Source organism: Mytilus galloprovincialis, chromosome 3 (genome assembly GCF_965363235.1).
Source record: "Mytilus galloprovincialis chromosome 3, xbMytGall1.hap1.1, whole genome shotgun sequence".
NCBI lineage: Eukaryota > Metazoa > Mollusca > Bivalvia > Mytilida > Mytilidae > Mytilus > Mytilus galloprovincialis.
In genome coordinates, this window is record NC_134840.1 from 77,516,578 (window position 1) to 77,541,075 (window position 24,498).

The 24,498-nt window shown below is 32.1% G+C and overlaps 2 protein-coding genes across 2 annotated transcripts in view; one reads left to right on the forward strand and one right to left on the reverse strand.

The window, feature by feature from the left end:
• Window positions 1-7,714: 7,714 nt before the first annotated feature.
• LOC143069021 (uncharacterized) lies at window positions 7,715-14,542 on the reverse strand. Its single transcript, XM_076243450.1, has 5 exons — window positions 14,378-14,542; window positions 11,786-11,857; window positions 11,319-11,373; window positions 10,152-10,188; window positions 7,715-8,069 (listed from the first exon to the last, which is right to left on the reverse strand). The coding sequence occupies exons 1-5, from the start codon at window positions 14,525-14,527 to the stop codon at window positions 7,985-7,987; spliced, it is 399 nt and encodes a 132-aa protein (XP_076099565.1). The 5' UTR covers window positions 14,528-14,542; the 3' UTR covers window positions 7,715-7,984.
• Window positions 14,543-17,327: 2,785 nt separating this feature from the next.
• Window positions 17,328-24,498, forward strand: part of LOC143066812 (uncharacterized) — a 35,510-nt gene continuing 28,339 nt past the window's right edge. The window contains exon 1 of the mRNA XM_076239622.1: window positions 17,328-17,520. The gene's annotated coding sequence lies outside the window, so the exon portion shown is untranslated. The remainder of the gene's footprint in view (window positions 17,521-24,498) is intronic.

Genomic DNA, 24,498 nt, shown 5'->3' on the forward strand with positions numbered 1-24,498 from the left:
TTGTAGTAACATTTTGTTTGGATGTGTTTTGTTTCTAGTAAAAAAATGTGTATGATTATGGGTAGATTTTGTTTCTATATTTATAGATTTGTAAGATATGTTGCATTGTGTGTTAGAATAATAATTATGAAACCAATTATTTTATGTATGGTATTGTTACTTATGTTAATTAGAAATTATAACTCTGTTTTCAAACATTACAATGCTGTTGTCAAAAGTTATACATACTCTTAAAAAACATGTGTACACTTGTAAAAAAGGTGTGGTTCATCATCTGGATTTGGTGGTTTTAGAAAGTTGTTTTAAATGGAATTACAATGATTGAGGGTAGAAAAGAGGGGTCATGAAATAAAAATGATTTCACAATCATCAAAATATTTCTTGGCTATTTAAAAGAATCACCAAAGATTTACAATACAAACATGTAAAGGGAAAAAAAATCTGTTAATCATGCTACATGAAAGAAGGGTTGTTTCCAAATTTATCAGATTGGGGAATGGGAGGACTCAAATTTATCAAAAATGGATGGTTGCATTTTCTTTAGAATTCTGTAAGAATTGTATGTAAAATGAACTTTATTTTATGGGTGGTCAGGGTCTTAAAAAAGTGCCTCCTCTCCCCAATGTCTTATTTTGAAACATCCCTAAGCCTGATTCAACCTCCTTATTGGTGCAATTTTTTTATGGAGACGTAAGAATATGATTGAAATACAACTTTCACACTTTGGAATGGTAAAAACTTACTCTTTACCACTCTATATTCATGTATATTTCTGCATAGTACATTTGTACCATGATGTTTTCTGATGAATCAATACTTAGTTTATATATTACGAAAGAAGTGTGAAGTCATAATATAAAAATTCTGGTTCTATGTGTTTGAGAAATCAGTGTATGTTCATTATTTAATGAATGCAAATATAGATATATTTTAAAAGTCTTTACATCGTTAGGCAGCTTCTCAGATTTAGAAAATTAGTCATCTTACATATTAGATACTATTAAGTGTAATACTTGTAGATCTTAATATTGAAAAATCAAATGGTATTCCATGATGAACAGTTATAGGATATCAAACTCAGAAAGGTCAAAATGCATGTCAGGGTTGTTCCATTTGCACATACAATTGACCCTTGGAAGGCACTTTCAAATTAATTAGGGGTGGAGGGTGGAGGTCAAGTTCAGTGAAAATTAAAATTCAAAATCGAACCCTTTGGGTGGTTACCCCATTTTGAAAGTGCCTTCCCTGTGTACTGTGTATGTTTAGATGGAACAGTCCTAATCATATTTAAAAGAATTGATAGATGTAAATTGATAGTTAGTGACTTAGATATTGATCATGTTGATTTATATATCTGAAGTGAAATTCATACATGTATAATTTAAATGTGATATAATTTTAGTGTCTGATATGTAGTTTATAGATAGTTAAATGACAGAATACTTTAAAAGAACATAAATTGCATAAATCACAACTTGACCTGACTCTTCATAATGTGTTAAATTTTGAAGAAAAAACCCCCGACATTTTTCAAAACCAAAACATGTGCCATAAGCATAAAATTAGTTCTCAATAATGACATACTAGACTGCAATGTTAGATGTTACTGTTTTAATAGGGTACAATATTATTGTCATATATTTACTCCTGATTCTTAAATCATGGTTTATAAGAGAGAGACAAATTGATAATATATGCAATTGTAGAAAGAGAGATCAAAAACATAATCAGCATTAATGAAATTTCACAGCATTTAAAAGTACAATTGAATGATAATTTTTCATTTTAAGGTCAACAAAATTATATTGTTTTGTTGTTTATTCATTCTAATAGTAAATTTATTGTTGGCAAAAGATTAAATGTTGTATCATATATGTAAATATATGTTGTAAGCAAACAACTAATTGTATACTTAATATGATTTTTTTTTGGATTTTATTGGTATTTTATTTAATTAAAATTTAAAGCTGGTTTTGATTATGGGAATTGGTTGGGAATGGTGGTTTTAAAAGTTTCAATTCTTATTATCCTAACAAATTTCCATTTTACTAACGAAAGATATTGTTCAGGATTTCTTCCAACCATACTGACATTCCTTTGTGCTATTATTGTTAAATTATTCCTCATATTTCAGTGAAGAACCCCTTTTATGATCTTTATATTGAATTTATTTATATTTCAAAGGTAGTTTCTCCATAAATACAAAATTTGAGAAAATATTTTAAGGACAAGGAATTTATGACCTTAATTAAGAAAACTGTATGATGTAATATATGCAAGATTAAATAGCTTTTACAATTATATTTGAAAATCCATTCTTTTGTGATGCATTCTGGGTAATATTTTTAAAATTTTCACTATAAGTTCATGATACAAATAAACCAATATTTGAAATTTTGGAAAATCATTTGAATATTTAAAAAATATTGTCTGTTTTACTCTAATTTTAAGTATAGAAATTGTCTATGTAAACAAACAATAACTCTATATTAACAGTTTACAATTAAATATTTGGAAAAAAAAAGGATGCCAAATATAGTTTAACACTACTTCTTTTTTTTCATCATATTTTCTTCCAGTAGTAAACAAGATGTCTTCGAAATACTTTTCATTTTTCTTATATTTTTTCGTCCAAATGAAGATTGTTTTGAAGTTACTTGAATGTATAGAACTATTTTTGCTTCTGTTAAATGTAATAAATTATTGAATTAATGTGAGAAATCTAGGCCAATGGTCAGCACTTTGTATAAATCAATCTTCCTCTTTTCACATATGGGTTAGAGCCAAGATTAGAGGGGGCACCTTATATATCATTAGTGTCATTTGATACATTGAAAATTTAATGATACTTCATTGTTTGCATGGTATCAATTTTAAATGTTGTAAGCTAATCACAACTTTTTGGTGTATGCTTTCAGAATTTTACCCAGGATGCACTTTTTCATTGGTTTTGATATTTTTATGAAAGTATTTAAAATTGTCAAGAAACTGTTTTTGACCTTAGAAAATAGTGTACAATATTAACAACCAATAAATGTACCTTATTTAGAAACATCAATGTTGTGAAATTAGAGTTAGCTCCTAGTAACCATCTTTAGTGCTTCTAATTTATTGTTCATCACATGCTATTTTGTACATCATTTGATTGGTTGTCTCCGTCCTATTGCCATATTGTGTCAGTGAGCTTTCATGTGAAAATGTAAGTTAATAAGTGTTTCTTAGAGTAAATGTTAGACATAATATATAATTCCAACTATGTATTCATTTTTTTGGATGGCTTTTTTATGCATTTCATATCACATGATAATAAATTAGTCGTTGGATTTTGTGGGAACAGGTGAACCATGAAATTCAAATGTTTAAGGAACTGCAAATTTACTATAGAGATGTAGTATGCATACTCAAATATCAACGAAAATACAGGTTTTCATCAATCCTCGAATATTGGTATCTACGAAAATAAATGAATCGACAGTATTTCAAGGTGTAAAATGAATGAAATTGTGAACTTCATCTTTAAAGGAACTAATTTATGGTAAAGAATTTGGGTATGCATTTTGACAATATATTTTTGTTTAACCATTAATGTATTATCAGATGTCAATAGTAAATCTATATTCCATTTTTGAAGAAGGTTTGTCTTCTTAGGGCTTTAAGGTTTAGTTTGGTTGCTGTCTGATTGATATATACCCAAATGTTTTCCTCCTGACAGATTATTTATCAATTGATATTGTAATGAACCAAGTGCTTTTCATGTATCTTTAATCATATCATATATATATAACTCTCTATGCATAATGTACTTTTACTGTAACCATGCTGTGTTTGTTGTTGAATGATATGGACTTAATATATCTACAAATGTATGTTGTTATACAGTCTACGACTGGTTAAAAGCTATAATTTTTGCCAACAAAATCTTTCGTCAAAGTTTTCTGTCATGAATGAGTTAAGATTTACTGGTACCAAATTATGTTTTCTTTGAGTCACAATTTCCCCAATAAATATCACTTTTTGGAATTTTGTGGATTTAATTAATTGATGGTAACCAATTTTTTTGTAGAAAAAGGAAGAAATATTTTGATGACTATTTGATTTCATGGTTCTATTGAAATTTTTTTTTTTAAATCATTAAATCTTTGTTAACCTTTTTCCATGAAATTTACAAAAAATTAAGACCCCAATAATAATAAACTACAAACACATTTACCAGTAACTTTTGCATAATAAAGAAAATTACATTACATGGTCTTGTATGTAATTTTATTTCTACTTTGCATTACACAAGTCGGACATACTGAACGGAGCTTCCATTTCTACCTGTTTCTAAGCATCTAAGAGAAAATATTTGGTAGTTTTACATATATTCACGACTCTTGATACATGTAATATCTTATTAACACTTTGTAAGTTGTTTTTAGTCTTTGTTTGTATGACTATTTTATTTTAAACCTATTATGAAACGTTAAATTAAAATTGATGTGAAAAACTGTTGTTTAAATTCTTTTTTGCAATGTTTTTGCATGTTCTGAGGAGTTGCGATGACAAGAATAGGACTGATGAATAGACTGACGGATAATTTTTTTTATTCATTAACGGAACCATGAGTTATAATTTTAAGTAAAACATGAGAGACATTTCAGTCTGAGACTCTAGTTTGGATAAATAACACTTTTTCTTTAATTCATTAGTGTACTTCATAAAGAACATATTTTACAGAGGAGACGAAAGTAGCAATCTATGGTAATATTGGTAATAGGTATTTTTGATGAACATAACACAGACTAGTAAGAGATTTTTATTCCATGTTACAGAACATTTATACACATTAGTTGCTCTTCAGGATTTCACATACAAACTGTGGCAAACACACACTATAAAAATAGAAAACAATGAACAAATGAAAACAAAGTATATGAATATAAATCCAGCTATTGGTCACTTAGATAAATAATTTGCTATATATTCATTTAGACCTAAACAACTCTGTTACCATTGATGACAAAAGTCTTTTTATTGGCACCCCCTAATATTTTAATATACACAATATTGCATGACAGGCTTTTTTTCCTGGCCAGTAATTTCTGCAAAATGAAAATAATGAATTTTATTTAGAAAAAAATTAAGCCAAAAATAATGGTTGTTTTGAGTAAGAAAAATGCTTACACATCTTGATATTTATTTGATTCATAAACTGTAAATAAAAATAAGAATTGCCATAACAATGAAGAATGCCGACTACTGTATTGAAAATGATACCTAACCAAAGAGATTCAGAAAAATATTTAACAATCACTAGTCCAAATTTAAAAAATTAAAAAAACATCAATGACAAAAATCTAAAACTAAACAAAATGGCAAGCTGTAATAAAGCATATTGTCATGTTGTAAATTCAATGTAAATGACATAAGCAACATATTGTCTTTGCTATATGAAGCTGTGATTGAAGATAATAATAATAATAAGTAAATTATAAATGCATATTTTCTGTGGGTCTGGACTGGCTTTGTCTAAATGTCAGTTAACATTAAAAATCATTTAAATTTTAAGAATTTATTAAACTAACAAATACAACAGATTTAATCAACACCAACAATTTAAACCTCATTAAACAATAATGACATAGGACCAACCCAGTCCTAAGTTTTATATGCATGAATATATAAAGTGTTGATTTGTAATTTGATCCTAACTGATCCATATTCCAGATTTGCAAGATTGATGGCAGCAGGGGCGGATCCAGCCATTTTAAAAAGGGGGGGGGGGTTTCCAATTACATGTCCCCATTTAAATGCATTGATCGTCCAAAAAAAGGGGGGGGGTTCCAACCCCCGGAACCCCCCCCTCTGGATCCGCGCCTGGGCAGTCATTTGTACAATATAGTGGATATAAGTAAAAATAAACCAAAACAAAACTCATGTGACTGTTTACTAATACAAAAATCATGTGACTTTTTATGAATACAAACCCTGAGAGTTAACATAATTTACAGATGACAAACATTCTATTCTTTAAGCTGTCAAGTTTAGTATTAAAGTTAAGATCATCATTCTATATAATTTTGAATATGATGAGCCTGAATGCCCCTATTAAAATTTAAAGGTTATTAAACTATTGTAGGAATGAAGTTGAAGGTGCAAATAGATTAAAAAATTGTTTTTATTCCAATTTAATTCTCTTATAAAAACTTGTATGTTTGTACAATAGGTAACACTTGCCCTTAGACAGCAATACACAAAGAAATAAACAGATCTATAACATAAAGTGAATAATGGATGGATTATCACAGCAGATCTTAGGAATGTACTCAGATCACAACACAATACAAATCTACAAATACTGAATAAGGATGAAAACAATTCACTGAAATTATTGTAAGGTTTTTACTTTTTACTGTACCTGTCAATTCAGAAATTATTGCAAGGTTCTTATTATTGCAAATAATGGTGACTGGAAGTATCAGAATAGTAAGAGAGCTTGCATCCTGATTACTGATGCATATATCTGTATGTATATTATCAAGAAATCGCAATAACTAATGTCCTATTTATGCCCACAAATTGCAATCATCAAATTAACATTTGTGTTTATTCTGCAGAAATGGCAATGATAATTGTAGCAATAATTTCTGAATTTACAGTATTTGATCTTACACACATTGGCTAAGGTTTTTTAAATAAAATCATTGAAATGTGTTAACCAAGCATAGTATACACTCAAACATCATGTTAGACAACTCTTGGGGGACTTAAGTTAACCATATATAAATGTGCACACATAAATGTAATGTCATATAACACTCATAGGATCACATCAAACAATATAAACATCTGAATAAATACAGGAATTAAAATCTTCCATAGCTTTGAACACACTTAAAACAATTTCCTTTCGAACAATGCTGTTTGATTTTTAGAAGCACTTCATCTTGAAATATTTACGAATTGAAGTGTATACTCTGAATTAAAATTTGATACAAGTCACTTATTGAGTACTTCACAATCTTCTTATTAGGAAAGGTATTCCATATGAACATAGTTATCCAAAAAATAAATTAAGCATTGATTTCATCAAAGTCTTGACTGGACAGATAATTATTTTTGTGGTTAATGACCTGTAGAATTAAAAACTTTTATAACGGTTTTGGTTTAATAAATATGAAATTAGTAATTTGCATTTCATGTTATTTCAAGAAGAATTTATTATTTTATATAAATTGGCCTAAATGAACTGTAAAATAACTAAATCATAAAAAAATCACTATTAGGTAAAAGATAATTAAATTATATATGTTGTATATCAGGAAAGCCAAAATCAACAGAGGAATCACTACAATGTATTTGATAAAGATCTAACATACAGAAAGATAAAAAAAAACCCATCTCCTCAAATTTTTTTGTAATTTTTCATAAAAAATCTACTAAAAAAAGTGCAACTACAATAAGAACCAGTTCCATGATAACTTTACCGGTAAGTGTTTTAGGCCAATGAACAATGAATCCATGCACTATGAAAGACAATGATGTAGTTCACTGCTTAGGACCAAAAATCACAATATTTTGATGCATGCAGTTGAAATCACTAACCATTATGCATTAGATTCAAAAATGATGATAAATGAATGATCAGTTATCTCCCATTATAACATGTTTTTTTACTGAAATTTTAGACCAATTTTGTTATCTTTCTAAATTAGTTTTATTCTCTGGAGACAAAATTCTTTCTTTCAGCATTTTCTACAAAATATAATTCTTCCCAAATCTAAAAAAAACACCATATAATTGTATTTATTCAAAATCAACAACCCTTAAAACAATGGGAGACAACTCACATTTGGAGAAAAATCAGTTTTAAACAAGAGTGAAGTCAAATGTAGAAAAGAAGAAGACTGCTGCCAGATCTTTGTTCTTGTTTCTTGAATAATAACCTAAATGTAGAAAATGATGAGGAAGGAGACTACTGCGAGGGTCGTTGTTTCTTGATTTATAACTCATCTTTTCTATCGATATATTCCTTTACAGAATCAATATCTTTGTTGATTTCATCAGGATCATGACTAGGTAGAGCACTGAAAATAAAAACATCAATCTGTAATTTCTTTTAAACTATAGATCATAACTTACATTTTTCTAAATTTGCCCTGGTTTCATTCTGAGACTTCAATAAAAGCCTGAGGTTGATGCCAATTTATTTTCTTTTAGTTTTAATTTTCTTAATTTGCGTAAGAAATTCTGGTGTGTCGATAGCTCCACTTTAGAAGAGCATCTTCATTGTGCCCCCATTTACTTATTGGAATGCATGTGACCTTATTGAGAACAGTTCAGAATAACCTTTATTTGGCCTTCAAGTAGGACTGTGAAAATTCTACAGTAAGCACATCTGGTCAATCAAATATCTTTGCTGTCATGGCTATAAATACAATTTATGTGAAAATAAATTTCATAGGCACATGTCCTTTGCTACTTTGAATATGAATTGCACTGTCTGAATAACTAGCTAATTCTATGACTTTTTCAAAGGATATCTTCTTTTTTTTTGGTATCATATTTTCCTTCATATCAACTTTTGAATGTTTTGATAAGATTTCAGCATGTTAATACTTTTTTCTACAGTATTTCAACCATCACCAAATCACCAAATAAACTACTGAATCCCAAATTACCAGATAAATGGAAATATAATTAAGAAAATTCATGACTTTGATTAGCAAATCCATTCTTGCAAAATGATTGCTAAATCTCGACGTTCATTTACTGTGAAGAAAATACTACATAGTCTGGGATGATATCCAGTAAAGTTAATCTAACATACTTATCAGTTATCTCTTGCATTGTGCTGTTACCCTACTGCTCCAGGATTGGGGGCAGGTGGAGTGGATCTTGTTGGATTCAGTCTTTTATATTTGATTTGTGTTTCCTGTTTTGTAGATCAGGTCTTTGTTTTTTCCTTGTTTGAATAGTTTTATCTTTTGTCATTATAGCTAACTATAACATATGGGTTTTGCTCTTTGTTAAAGGTCAAATATTAATCTATAGTTTCCTCAATTAAAGCAATTTGGTCTCTGGTGGATAGTTGTCTAATTGGCAATCATTCTTCCCTTTTCATTAAAAGTAGATATAGAGAAACTAATGTACCATACTCCCATTTTAAAAATAAACACAAGTCAAAACTTGTCTACAGTTTTTACCTGTATGGGTTTAGGCTATTAAAGAATATTTCCAAGAAAACATGTTTTACAAATTTCATTATTAGGAAAAGAATAAGAAAAACAAACATATTTTTAATATGGTGTAATGTTTTTTTGAAATTTTGTAAACTTTACAAATCAAATTCAAATTTCTGTGAATGTTATGAAAACTAAACATTTGCACTCTTGTAGGTTTTTGCATGATATAGCATTTATAATGGAAAATCAGTTATCAGGCTTAGGATGTTTTTGGTTAAAAACATTGTTAAAATAAAGGAATGTAGTCATACAACAAGCTGACTTTTTAATGAATACATTCTAGTTCATGTACATTGTACCAACATCCATATTGTACATGTACTTTATTCAGTTTGTTAGTGTAAGATGTATATGGGCCATTCCAGTTAATTTCTGACAGGTGGGGATGGATGGGGAGATTTGTTTTTATACGTATCAGAAAAAACATCATGATAAACTACCTATCAGATCTAAAAAATTAAGACCTATCAGATGTAGAGTTTCTGTTCATATTGGATGGATGGGCTTTCATGGGGAAACTTGACCTATCAGAATTTTTTATTGCAAGGATTGTACCCATCAGAATTTTAAATACAATACCAGATAATGCATTATACCAAACTGTCTACATTCCAAAGCACCCCTAAGATCTGACATAGGCATTTTTGTAACCCCTAAGATGTAATTATTTTTAATTATTTACTGCTGCAAGCCCCTCAGAAATGTTTGCCTATAAGCGTATGTGTCAGATGAAAAAGCCCAAAATTTCACCCCCTAAGATGTATAAATTTTACACCCCTCAGAAAGGAACATCCATCCCCCTTTATCAGACATTAACTGGAATTGCCCAATGCTTGTTCTTGCTTGTTCAGCATACACATGCCATGTGCATTTTAACATATTTAATCAAAAGGGATTTGTGTCTTACAAATATTTTAAACTTACCCCACAATAGCAGCTGATACTTTATCTAAAATTCCTCCTAAAAAAGAAAAAAAGAACTCATTTAGAAATCAGTCAGTGCATTAGTTATGGTCCAGATCATGCAACTATATACAATCACAAGGTAGAATGCTGTTTGAAACAATTATCATCTAAATATGAACATATACATGATATAATGATATAATTATCTATATTATTTTAATGGTACAACTTTACTCTATATCTTTTTCTATTTTTTATTTTGACAAATTACAGCATGTACAGTTTACCCATGCTGAAATGAACAACTGGTGCATCAAAATGGTTACCTAAAGTACACATAGGGTGATTGGGTTTAAATTCAATAACAAAGGCAAGGTTTTAGTAAATGCTGGTGACTGAAATTAATTCAATCTGGAATGTTTCTCCATCTTAACTTGCAAGATTACCATCCAGTATAGGTTTAGCTCATTGTTGAAGGTCGTATAAAGACCAATAGTTGTTTCCCTTTTTTTGTAAATAGGTCTCTGGTGGGGATTTGTCTCATTGGCAAACCTACCATATCTTCTTACTTTGATCTTGTAAATAGGTCTCTGGTGGGGATTTGTCAAATTGGCAAACCTACCATATCTTCTTACTTTGATCTTGTAAATCAGGGTTTAATCACATCCTGATTCACAGTGAATAATCACCAGCTAGATTGATCTGTAACTGAATCAACTCATAGACGAGAGAAAACCAATGCCACAAAATCTTCAAAATGATAGCTCTAAATTTGAATACATAAAATGTTCAGACTCCGCTGTAATCAACAGCAGTATTTTCATGGATACCAGTTTTCGTGAAAGGAGGAAATATTATATGTTCGTGGATATTTGATTATGTGGTTTTGCCAAAAGCAACATTAGCCTAAGGTAAAATTGTATTTCATTGAACATTTGATTTCCTTGTTCAACCCTACCAATGAAATACACGAAAAAATGGTATCCAACAAATTATAGCAAATTTACAATGTTAGGATTGCTGTTTATCATAATGTTCCTTAGAATTATGGCCTAAACATGTATATATATATATATATATAATAATTATCAGAAAATGCAAAGTTTTGTGTTAATTCTATTTCAAACCATATGTTTACTGTAATCAACCGAAATAGTTAGTGTGTATTGATTCAAACTGACTTACCTGGTTGACATATAGTGTCACAGACTGCAGAACACAGGTTACAATATTTACAGTACTGAAAAATAAAAAGAATGTTTACATTGCATTTAAAAGGATACTGTGCGATAGTGTAATTAAGACAGAATCTCCAATAATATTCCGAGAAATAGCTTATTCCTCATATAAACAGAGTTTTTATTGCTGATTATTCTTAGATTGTGATTTTTTGGTCAACGAAAAGTTAAACATGCCTCATGATGTTTCACAGAAAGAATAATTTTTTTGAAAATTTTATGGTTAAGAAAAACCATAAAGAAGTTTCCACCCTAAAAATCAGTAGAGCAAAAAATTCTACCTCTGTTTCTTGTGATTAATCGTATTTCCACATTTTTATTCTTTAAATTAGAATAAATCTTAAATTTTAAAGATTATAGTCCAGTCTTTTCTAAAAACTCATGAAAAGACATGAAATGTGTCAAACTACTTACTTTACACATTTTGCAGTTGGGTTTGGATACACTGGTTTCACATGGACAATCTTTTTCACACAACTTACAGAACTGAAATATAATTTAATTGTATTTTGCAAAAAAAATTTAGTTAGCCCAATTTCATACCAAATGGCATGAACATGATGAATGGTGTCATAATGAAAATTTTTTATAGAATCAGTTTTAGTGGTTATTGAAATACATTTTTAGAGTGGTAATGGCCATTGGGTTTCAAAATGTTTGGAATCAAATTTCTGTCCATAGTTTATGTTTAATAGTTGCTTTTCTAATTCTTATCTCTAATGCTGCTCTTTTTTTCATGAACAATGATGAAGATCCATTGTTATAAATGTATATGATACTGTAGATTGCACTTTGTAAATACAGCGGTTTCTCAAACCGCAGCTCTTTTGGGGAGATTTAGAATATTCATAGAAAATTAATTATGTTTACATACTGGTTCCCAGTTTTGATCTGTAGGTTGCATCTCATAGATAATAGAGACATAACTTGGGAAAGTCACCAGAAAATATACAAGTGAATATTGTTGATATTGAAATCTATGGTAACCTTTCAGTTGAGGTAAGGATAGTTAAGAAATTTAGTGTTAGATTAAACTATTAGTTCAGGGCATATAAATGTTGAAAATATGCGGCACAGCCCTATATTTTGACCTTTGAAAAAAATAGTAGTGCATATGAAATTTCCATTCTAGGATATGACTGTTTTCAAACCTTCATAGTAAAAAAGGTACAGTTTTAGTTGTGAAGGGAGTTCCTATGAGACAATGCATTGTCAATATTTACAGAAATGCAACCTGTAACAGGTGATAATGTTGTTTGAGCCTTAGAGTGATTCATTAAATGGGGTCCCTTTTGGTCAATTTGCTACTCATGTTTTCCAAACAAATTTGAATAACTTACCATAAAGAAAGATGAAAACAACATTTTGATTTTATTTTGATTGAGGTCGTACTAAAATGACTAACATGAGAGCTTCTTCAACATCTAGTTTTATAGAAAACAGTATGAGTTACCATCATTTGACAATGGGGAACTCACCTCAGATCAATCAGGCAACTTTTTGTATATGTACAAAGATCAGTTATAAGATGATGTATTGAGTGAATTGACTGTTTATAGGTATAAATTATTGAATGTTATATTTAAAAACGGAAGAAAAAGTGACACCACCAAAATTCAAACTTAACCTGTGTTGTATGTTGTATAAGCATGATAAGTTTCATAACATTTGGTTGAGGCAAACTAAAGTTAGAGAACAAAAAAACAAATTCGGGACGTGCAGACAGACAAGGGTAAAACTTTATGCCCCCTCCCCTACTGTACAATGAAGATTAGTCCGAGATTACTCTGACGTCCAACGGCTGTTTTGCCAGACAAGCTGGGGCAGTGGGACGTCAGAGCTCGTCCCATATCAAAAAGTGGATATTTGCCCACCCAAAATAGATGCGCTGCGGCTTCGTCGCTTCTGGTGCCGACTGACGGCCTTGGAATTATATAAATCGGGCATCAATCTCTTCATTTTTCATTTATCTTTTCATTTATGTAAGTTTCACCTACCTGCCAACCTTTATTTTTCCATATTTTAACAGTTTTCACAGAGACTCATCGATTTCTGCATTTTGACTTTCACTTTCAAATGGACGTCAAGTTACGAGAGAGTTCGAGGCCTCGAGACTCAAATATGCAAATTTTGTAGGAGATCGATGTTTAACATTTAGTAGCCAACCACGATTTTTCACCTCCTTTACAGGAGATCGGTATTAAGCATTTAGTTCCGACCACGAGAACAATCGGAAGCTCTCGGACATTTAGATAACTTGCATCCTAAATGAACGAGGTGTTACATTATGGTCATTTGCATAAATCATCACTGTTTTCTCGTGGTCACGTGATAATCTTTGAAAATGAAAGTCAAAATGCAGAAATCGATGGGTCTCTGTGAAAACTGTTAAAATATGGAAAAATAAAGGTTGGCAGGTAGGTGAAACTTACATAAATGAAAAGATAAATGAAAAATGAAGAGATTGATGCCCGATTTATATAATTCCAAGGCCGTCAGTCTGCACCAGAAGCGACGAAGCAGCGCATCTATTTTGGGTGGGCAAATATCCACTTTTTGATATGGGACGAGCTCTGACGTCCCACAGCCCCAGCTTGTCTGGTAAAACAGCCGTTGGACGTCAGAGTAATCTCGGACTAAATGAAGATAATGTTTATTTGTTTACATTGAAATGACATTATACATACATTCCAAACAGTAGGACCAACATGGGATACTATTTCGTAATTCAGTTACATTTTCACTAAATATTATCCCATGTATCTGGGAACAGTATATCTAAAGTAATGGGAAATGAATTGCTCAGGGTGAAATATTTGTCATAAAGGGCCAACACGTGGTAAAATCACTCAAAACCCCATGAATTATTTTCAAATATTGTTATCATAAGATTTTTGACTTCATCATCTTTCACTGATAACCCCTGCCTTATATTACAAATAAATAAAATTGTTGAAAATAATAAAAAGTTGTCTTTTCCTTGTTGTGCAAGGAAATTTCAATTACTTTGCAGTAACTACAGTATCCACAAACAGATCCCTTCGCATATTCTACTTTTTCATCATCCACTTTCACGTCTTCTTTTGGACTATCTGCTATACAAAAAGCTATAAGAAATAAACAAAGAAGAAGGGAACTAAAAAGAGTCTGAGCCATCTTTGCTGACGAAGGGTTATCTGTTTCCGGTTATAAAACGAAAGTAGACAGTTCCGGTTGATGAAAAATTCAAAAGGAAAGTGCCATAATAAGATAATAGGAAAACTGTAAAAGTAAACATTTTATGTATTTTATGAAGGTTGAAATGGTATTGCAATTGTATAGCTTACAGTCTTGAAAAATATTAACTCCTGACATAATCGAATCTAAGCAAAAATAGCTCAAATTTTTGACTTGTTGCTGCTTGGACGTAGATAAACGTCCAAGAAATAAATATCTAAAAATAGTATCCAAAGATGCGTCATAAATAGTTCAATCCACCAAGAAAATCCTTGATAGTAACAAATTGATTTCCAGTAACACTTCTAAACAACTTGAAATATTTGAAGAAAAGTATACATGGTACAGTTTATGAATTTATATGAATGTGGATAATTGTTAGAAATTGGGAACAACTCAATAACTTACTTAATTGTGCGCTACTTTCACTTTTATATTTGAAAGGTGACATCACTTACATTTGTGCTGCCATTATCTACTGTAACTTCAAAATTCACAGACTAATAATTAAAGGAGAAAAGTAGATATGCTTGAAAAGTATTGGAGATAGTTCATGCTATTTTGAAGTTATTATTAAAGTGGATTGGTCAATATTTACAACTTTTAAGAATGTTGGAGGTACAGTAGAAACTTTCACTCCTGCTATAGTTATAAGATTTTTTATATTTATTTTAAAGTTTTCAACTTTTGCTTACATATAGCCTATTGTAAGCTTGATTTTACTTCGTTAGTCGCTCTTACTTGACCAAGTACGAGAATGTCCTACATCAGATTAGGTACGTGTAACCTATAAAATGAAATATATACTCAGCCTATTTGACAATAGTACAGTTGACAACTGACTCTTGGGTAAAGAGATATAATGGTAACTTAGTATTATGAATCGTGCTAATTAGGTATACTTTTTCCTTTGCTGTATTTTAGAATAGTATCATAGCAATAAATGATCTCAATGAAGATCTTATGGAATTTATTGATTGATTGATTAGTGTTGAATACCATTTTATTGAATGGATGATTTGTGTCATGCATGTAGGGGTTCAATACTGTCTGCATTTGAAAGTACCCTTTCAATAACTTTAAACCTTTTTAAATCTGTAAGTGACCTTTTACAAATGGACATATCCATGATATCTGTCTATTCAATGTATTTTATGAAATAATCAAAATTTGCAGACTTTTATTTGGGAGACAAAGTTTGCAGATCATACCAAATTAGTTTGATCTCATTTAGAACAGTAGAATGTATGTTTAAGGAATTTGCTGCTAGCATTAATTAACCAAGCTGTTAATTTAAAACAGAGTGGCGATTATCCTAATTAAGACGATTATTAAATTTTCTTGTAGTCTCTTTGAACCATTTGTAATAGTTTATATTATTTTATTAATTTATTATATCATATTTATTTTTAACTTAAGGTATGAAATATACAGATGATGATCTTCAAAGAAGGAAAGAAAATCTTGCTGGTAAGAAAAAAAAGATACAGTGAAACCTATTTTGAGAGACCACTTAAGGGAAAGTAAAAATTGATCTCATTAAATAAGAGGTCTTTTACTACAGGTTCAATCTATATGAAATGCATTACAGAGGGAACCAATGGCCTTATAACACAGGTTTGAGCATAACACAGTTGGTATGCTATGAGAGTTTGACTTTACATTATACATGTACATTGTTTAAACTTTGAAACATGCAGACTATAGGTACATATAGTATGGACATCTGTCCATTGTTGATAACTTATTTCACCTGTTGATTTGTTTTGCTTATTTACATATACTTCACATCCTTTCTGTTATCATGTTTATTATTCATGCATTGCTTTATATATTTGGTTACAATAAAAACTGCTATATAACATGTATAATGAAGGTTCATGCCAAGCTTTAAGGATAGGATATGGATAAAAAGGTCACAATCTCAGATGCTAAATATTTAAATGATAAAATTTTTAAAAGGTACTCTTGTAAAAAACAAACATCTCTGAAAGATTCATATACTTCTTTGTACAAATTGGGTCCAAATAATTAAAAACAGGTTATTAAAAAAACCCAAGCACTCTATAGAGTTATGTGGTACATACATAAAAAGATAATGATCATCCTAGAATTATTAAACTTTGGTTCAAATCTAAAATCCAAATATCATAAAACTCTTACACAGTGCTGATTGCTACAAAACACATCTCAAGCTTGAATTTGTCTTGGTTCACCTTCTTCGCTCACAAGTTATGTCCATTAGAAATTTACAATCTAATTTTATTAAACTTTCGTCCCATTGTAAACTTTAAAAATTGCGGAATTAGCTGTATATTTACAAGCTGGGGCAACTGTGTCTCATTGACACATTCTTCTTTTATATCAAATGATTTTTCAGGTGTGGTTGATATAATTGAAAATTGAGCAATTTGTGCCAAACAAAAAGTCATGTTGTCTGTCATGTACATCACCAGGCCCGTAGCCAGGAATTTCCAAGGGGGGGTCGTTGGACTCACAAACTCGACTTTAACAGTCACAATTCGAACAGAACATTGACTTTAACAGTGCTTATTTGTTTTCAAGGGGGGGGGGGGGGGGGTTCGTCCGAACCCCCCAAATCCCCTGGCTATGGGTATGATCACTATATGAATCCTATTTTTATAATAGCAAATGCATACATAAGTTCTTCAGCTGTACATCTATCAGGAGAGTGACCAATATTCTTATTTATTTTATATCTTTTCAGATTGTTTTATCTTTGATTAATATCATTGATGGATATATAAACTGTACAGCACCTTTATATGTAGCATCATGCCCTAGAACTACCCATTCATGGAGGCAAAGAGCAAGAAATTTTTGCAAAAATGAACCTGATTTATATCACTGTCTTGTTACACAAACTGACCAGCTTATAGAATGTTGTACAATACCAGAGGTAACAGGAGAAGGTAAGATTAGCAAAAAACAAGTGGACACATATATAAATAAACCCATCATACATGTAGATACCAGGACTAAATTTCATATATACGCCAGACGTGCGTTTGGTCTATAAAAGACTCATCAGTGACACTCGAATCCAAATAAGTTTTAATATAATTTATATTAGTGACATTATTTAAATATTGGATTGTTTTTTGTTTTTGTTTTTTTGTTTTTTCTATCTATCATGTCCATTATATGTAATATAAAATAGTACAGTTATCAAATAGTGAGTTCTTATATATAAATGAAATATAATACAACTCATCATAAAATGTATAGAAATTGAAAATAAAATTTTGTTGGGATTTTATAATGGCAATGAATGGTATCTTATTAAAAAGGACAAAAAAAAGTATAGAGAATTGATTAATAAAAAAAAAGATGATTAAGAAAAAGAAATAAAAACAAAATTAAACTGTCAATTGTTCTTGAACAATTGAGAGGTCTTTCCTTTTTTAATGTAAAATACATGTTCCAACAGACGTAGAATGTATTGAAAAGGTCAAGGTCAACCTTAAAAAGCTCGAAAACACACTAAAAATCCTTTAAATAAGGTTAAAAACACTAAATTCGCTATCTGGGACATGACCTTGACCTTTGACCTTTTGACCTTTGTCAAGGTCATTGGTCCCCAATGCCATTACTGAAGACCTTAAGGGTCTAGGACCTTTGGTTATATAGTAAAAGCTGATTTTGTCTTTTCAAAAACCTAAAACAGGGGTTATGCCCCTTATAGAAAGGTCAAATCTCTTTGGTCAAAATGTAACAAAGTTGCGCCATAATGACCCAAACATTTTCCACCATTTAAAACTTCTGTAAGTATAATGGTTTCTGAGATTATCCCATAACAAGGTGTTAGGTCAAAGGTCAAGGTCAACATACAAATTTGACCTTGAGGTATTTTTTAAAGATACATGAAATGATGATGATTGGTGAAGATCCTATGTGTCTACGACTTACGGTTTCTGAGTTTTGGTGGCCAACCGACACCGGTTAATTTTCATAGGGGCATAACCCTACCAATGAGTCGTTGAATCTTTTCGATCCAAATGTAATGAAGAACCGGGGTCTGGTCCTGAACAAATTTCACCCTTCATTTTTTTTCTACCTATTACGGTTACGGTGTTGGAACGATAACAAGGTTTTTGGGTTTCGGAGGGATTACTCCGAACCGACAAAATATTTCGACTCACAGGGTGAGTTCCGGATAGGTATTCATGACACCGATACAAAGTGTGAACATGAAAGCGACACGTCTTACGGTTACGGAGGGAAATTTTGTCAAAGTTTGGCGGAACAAGAAGAATAATAATTAAAATGTCAATTGTTCTTGAACAATTGAGAGGTCTTTCCTTTTGTAATGTAAAATACATGTTCCAATAGACGTAGAATGTATTGAAAAGCTTTAAAACACACTGAATCTCTTTTAAATAAGGTAAAAAAAACATAATTTGCTATATGGGACATGACCTTGACCTTTGACCTTTTGACCTTTGTCAAGGTCATTAGTCCCCAATGTCATTGCTGAAGACCCCATGGGTCTAGGACCTTTGGTTATACAGTAAAAGCTGATTTTGCCTTTTCAGAAATCTAAAACAAGGGTTATGCCCCTTATAGAAAGGTCAAATCTCTTCGGTCAAATGTCAAAAAGTTGCGCCTCATCCACCTCAACGCGTTTTTCACTATTTACTATTTCTGTAAGTACAATCGTTTTTGAGATATCGACTTAAAAGTTTTAAGGTCAAAGGTCAAGGTCAACCTTAAACAGCTTTAAAACACACTGAAAATCTTTAAAACACATTGAAAATCCCTTAAATAAGGTTAAAATCACTAAATTCGCTATCTGGTACATGCTTTGACCTTTGACCGTTTGACCTTTGTCAAGGTCATTGGTCCCCAATGTCATTGCTGAAGACCCCATGGGTCTAGGACCTTTGGTTATATAGTAAATGCTGATTTTGTCTTTTCAGAAACCTAAAACAGGGGTTATGCCCCTTACAAAAAGGTCAAATCTCTTCGGTCAAAATGTAACAAAGTTGCCCCGTAATGACCCAAACATTTTCCACTATTTAAAACTTCTGTAAGTATAATGGTTTCTGAGTTGTTCTGATAACAAGGTGTTAGGTCAAAGGTCAAGGTCAACATACACATTTGACCTTGAGGTATTTTTCAAAGTCACATGAATTGATGATGAATGGTGAAGATCCTAGGTCTCTACGAGTTACGGTTTTTGAGTTTTGGTTGTCCACCGACACCGGTTAATTTTCATAGGGGCATAACCCTACCAATGAGTCGTTGAATCTTTTCGATCCAAATGTAACGAAGAACCGGGGTCTGGTCCTGAACAAATTTCACCCTTCGTTTATTTTCTACCTATTACGGTTACGGTGTTGGAACGATAACAAGGTTTTTTGGTTTCGGAGGAATTACTCCGAACCGACAAAATATTTCGACTAACAGGGTGAGTTCTAGATAGGTATATATGACACCGATACAAAGTGTGAACATGAAAGCGACACGTCTTACGGTTAAGGCTGCTAACTTCGTCAAAGTTTGGCGGAAAAAGAATAATAATAAACAGAAGAAATACAGTAAGGTCTTTCCCTTTTGTAAAAGGAAAGACCTTAATTAAAATGTCAATTGTTCTTGAACAATTGAGAGGTCTTTCCTTTTGTAATGTAAAATACATGTTCCAATAGACGTAGAATGTATTGAAAAGCTTTTAAACACACTGAATATCTTTTAAATAAGGTAAAAAAAACATAATTCGCTATGTGGGACATGACCTTGACCTTTGACCTTTTGACCTTTGTCAAGGTCATTAGTCCCCAATGTCATTGCTGAAGACCCCATGGGTCTAGGACCTTTGGTTATACAGTAAAAGCTGATTTTGCCTTTTCAGAAATCTAAAACAAGGGTTATGCCCCTTATAGAAAGGTCAAATCTCTTCGGTCAAATGTCAAAAAGTTGCGCCTCATCCACCTCAACGCGTTTTTCACTATTTACTATTTCTGTAAGTACAATCGTTTTTCAGATATCGACTTAAAAGTTTTAAGGTCAAAGGTCAAGGTCAACCTTAAAAAGCTTTAAAACACACTGAAAATCTTTAAAACATTGAAAATCTCTTAAATAAGGTTAAAATCACTAAATTCGCTATCTGGTACATGACCTTGACCTTTGACCTTTTGACCTTTGTCAAGGTCATTGGTCCCAAATGTCATTGCTGAAGACCCCATGGGTCTAGGACCTTTGGTTATATAGTAAAAGCTGATTTTGTCTTTTCAGAAACCTAAAACAGGGGTTATGCCCCTTACAAAAAGGTCAAATCTCTTCGGTCAAAATGTAACAAAGTTGCCCCGTAATAACCCAAACATTTTCCACTATTTAAAACTTCTGTAAGTATAATGGTTTCTGAGTTGTTTTGATAACTAGGTGTTAGGTCAAAGGTCAAGGTCAACATACACATTTGATCTTAAGGTATTTTTCAAAGTCACATGAATTGATGATGAATGGTGAAAATCCTAGGTCTCTACGACTTACGGTTTCTGAGTTTTGGTTGTCCACCGACACCGGTTATTTTTCATAGGGGCATAACCCTACCAATGAGTCGTTGAATCTTTTCGATCCAAATGTAACGAAGAACCGGGGTCTGGTCCTGAACAAATTTCACCCTTCGTTTATTTTCTACCTATTACGGTTACGGTGTTGGAACGATAACAAGGTTTTTTGGTTTCGGAGGAATTACTCCGAACCGACAAAATATTTCGACTAACAGGGTGAGTTCCAGATAGGTATTCATGACACCGATACAAAGTGTGAACATAAAAGCGACACGTCTTACGGTTTAGGCTGCTAACTTCGTCAAAGTTTGGCGGAAAAAGAATAATAATAAACAGAAGAAATACAGTAAGGTCTTTCCCTTTTGTAAAAGGAAAGACCTTAATTAAACTGTCAATTGTTCTTGAACAATTGAGAGGTCTTTCCTTTTGTAATGTAAAATGCATGTTCCAACAGACATAGAATGTATTGAAAAGGTCAAGGTCAACCTTAAAAAGCTTGAAAACACACTAAAAATCCTTTATATAAGGTTAAAAACACTAAATTCGCTATTTGGGACATGACCTTGACCTTTGACCTTTTGACCTTTTTCAAGGTCATTAGTCCCCAATGCCATTACTGAAGACCCCAAGGGTCTAGGACCTTTGGTTGTATAGAAAAAGCTGATTTTGTCTTTTCAGAAACCTAAAACAGGCTTTATGCCCCTTAAAAAAAGGTCAAATCTCTTTGGTCAAAACGTAACAAAGTTGCGCGGTAATGACCCAAACATTTTCCACTATTTAAAACTTCTGTAAGTATAATGGTTGCTGAGATTATTCCATAACAAGGTGTAAGGTCAAAGGTCAAGGTCAACATACAAATTTGACCTTGAGATATTTTTCGAAGATACATGAATTGATGATGAATGGTGAAGATCCTAGGTCTCTACGACTTACGGTTTCTGAGTTTTGGTGGTCAACCGACACCGGTTAATTTTCAGAGGGGCATAACCCTACCAATGAGTCGTTGAATCTTTTCGATCCAAATGTAACGAAGAACCGGGGTCTGGTCCTGAACAAATTTCACCCTTTGTTTTTTTTCTACCTATTATGGTTACGGTGTTGGAACGATAACAAGGTTTTTTGGTTTCGGAGGGATTACTCCGAACCGACAAAATATTTCGACTAACAGGGTGAGTTCCAGATAGGTATTCATGACACCGATACAAAGTGTGAACATGAAAGCGACACGTCTTACGGTTTAGGCTGCTAACTTCTTCAAAGTTTGGCGGAAGAATAATAATAATAATTAAAATGTCAATTGTTCTTGAACAATTGAGAGGTCTTTCCTTTTGTGATGTAAAATACATGTTCCAATAGACGTATTATGTATTGAAAAGCTTTAAAACACACTAAAAATCCTTAAAATAAGGTCAAAAACACATAATTCGCTATCTGGGACATGACCTTGACCTTTGACCTTGTGACCTTTGTCAAGGTCATTAGTCCCCAATGTCATTGCTGAAGACCCCATGGGTCTAGGACCTTTGGTTATGTAGTAAAAGCTGATTTTGTCTTTTTAGAAACCTAAATCAGGGGTTATGCCCCTTTCAGAAAGGTCAAATCTCTTCGGTCAAAATGTAACAAAGTTCCGCATTAATGACCCAAACATTTTCCACTATTCAAAACTTCTGTAAGTATAAGGGTTTCTGAGATTATCCCATAACAAGGTGTTAGGTCAAAGGTCAAGGTCAACATACAAATTTGACCTTGAGGTATTTTTCAAAGATACATGAATTGATGATGATTAGTGAAGATCCTAGGTGTCTACGACTTACGGTTTCTGAGTTTTGGTGGCCAACCGACACCGGTTAATTTTCATAGGGGCATAACCCTACCAATGAGTCGTTGAATCTTTTCGATCCAAATGTAACGAAGAACCGGGGTCTGGTCCTGAACAAATTTCACCCTTCGGTTTTTTTCTACCTATTACGGTTACGGTGTTGGAACGATAACAAGGTTTTTTGGTTTCGGAGGGATTACTCCGAACCGACAAAATATTTCGACTAACAGGGTGAGTTCCAGATAGGTATTTATGACACCGATACAAAGTGTGAACATGAAAGCGACACGTCTTACGGTTTAGGCTGCTAACTTCGTCAAAGTTTGGCGGAAGAATAATCATAATAATTAAAATGTCAATTGTTCTTGAACAATTGAGAGGTCTTTCCTTTTGTAATGTAAAATACATGTTACAATAGACTTAGAATGTATTGAAAAGCTTTAAAACACACTGAAAATCCTTTAAATAAGGTCAAAAACACATAATTCGCTATATGGGACATGACCTTGACCTTTGACCTTGTGACTTTGTCAAGGTCATTAGTCCCCAATGTCATTGTAAAAGACCCCATGGGTCTAGGACTTTTCGTTCAAGAGTTTAAGCTAATTTTACCTTTTCAGAAACCGTTAACGGGGGTTATGCCCCTTAAGAATGTGTCGAATCCTTTCGGTCAAAATGTAAAAAAGATGTGCCTCAGTCACCTAAACATTTTTCACTGTTTACTATTTCTGTAAGTACAATCGTTTTTGAGATATTGACTAAAAAGTTGTAAGGTCAAAGTTCAAGGTCAACCTTAAAAAGCTTTAAAACACACTGAAAATGTTTAAAACACACTGAAAATCCTTTAAATTAGGTCAAAAACACATAATCCGCTATATGGGACATGACCTTGACCTTTGACCTTTTGACCTTTGTCAAGGTCATTAGTCCCCAATGTCATTGCTGAAGACCCCATGGGTCTAGGACCTTTGGTTATATAGTAAAAGCTGATTTTGTCTTTTCAGAAACCTAAAACAGGATTTATGCCCCTTAAAAAAAGGTCAAATCTCTTCTGTCAAAATATAACAAAGTTGCGCCGTAATGACCCAAACATTTTCCACTATTTAAAACTTCTGTAAGTATAATGGTTTTTGAGTTGTTCTGATAACAAGGTGTTAGGTCAAAGGTCAAGGTCAACATATACATTTGACCTTGAGGTATTTTTGAAAGTCTCATGAATTGTTGATGAATGGTGAAGATCCTAGGTCTCTACGATTTACGGTTTCTGAGTTTTGGTGGTCCACCGACACCGGTTAATTTTCAAAGGGGCATAACCCTACCAATGAGTCGTTGAATCTTTTCGAATCAAATGTAACGAAGAACTGGGGTCTGGTCCTGAACAAATTTCACCCTTCGTTTTTTTTCTATCTATTACGGTTACGGTGTTGGAACGATAACAAGGTTTTTTGGTTTCGGAGGGATTACTCCGAACCGACAAAATATTTCGACTAACAGGGTGAGTTCCGGATAGGTATTCATGACACCGATACAAAGTGAGAACAAAAAAGCGACACGTCTTACGG

Excerpts from the sequence above, each read along its gene's own strand:
- LOC143069021 (XM_076243450.1), bottom strand. The coding sequence starts at position 14,527 with ATGGCTCAGACTCTTTTTAGTTCCCTTCTTCTTTGTTTATTTCTTATA. Across the intron at positions 11,858-14,377 it reads GATACTGTAGTTACTGCAAA|TTCTGTAAGTTGTGTGAAAA; the intron begins GTAATTGAAATT and ends ATTATATTTCAG. Across the intron at positions 8,070-10,151 it reads GTATCAGCTGCTATTGTGGG|TGCTCTACCTAGTCATGATC; the intron begins GTAAGTTTAAAA and ends TTTTATTTTCAG.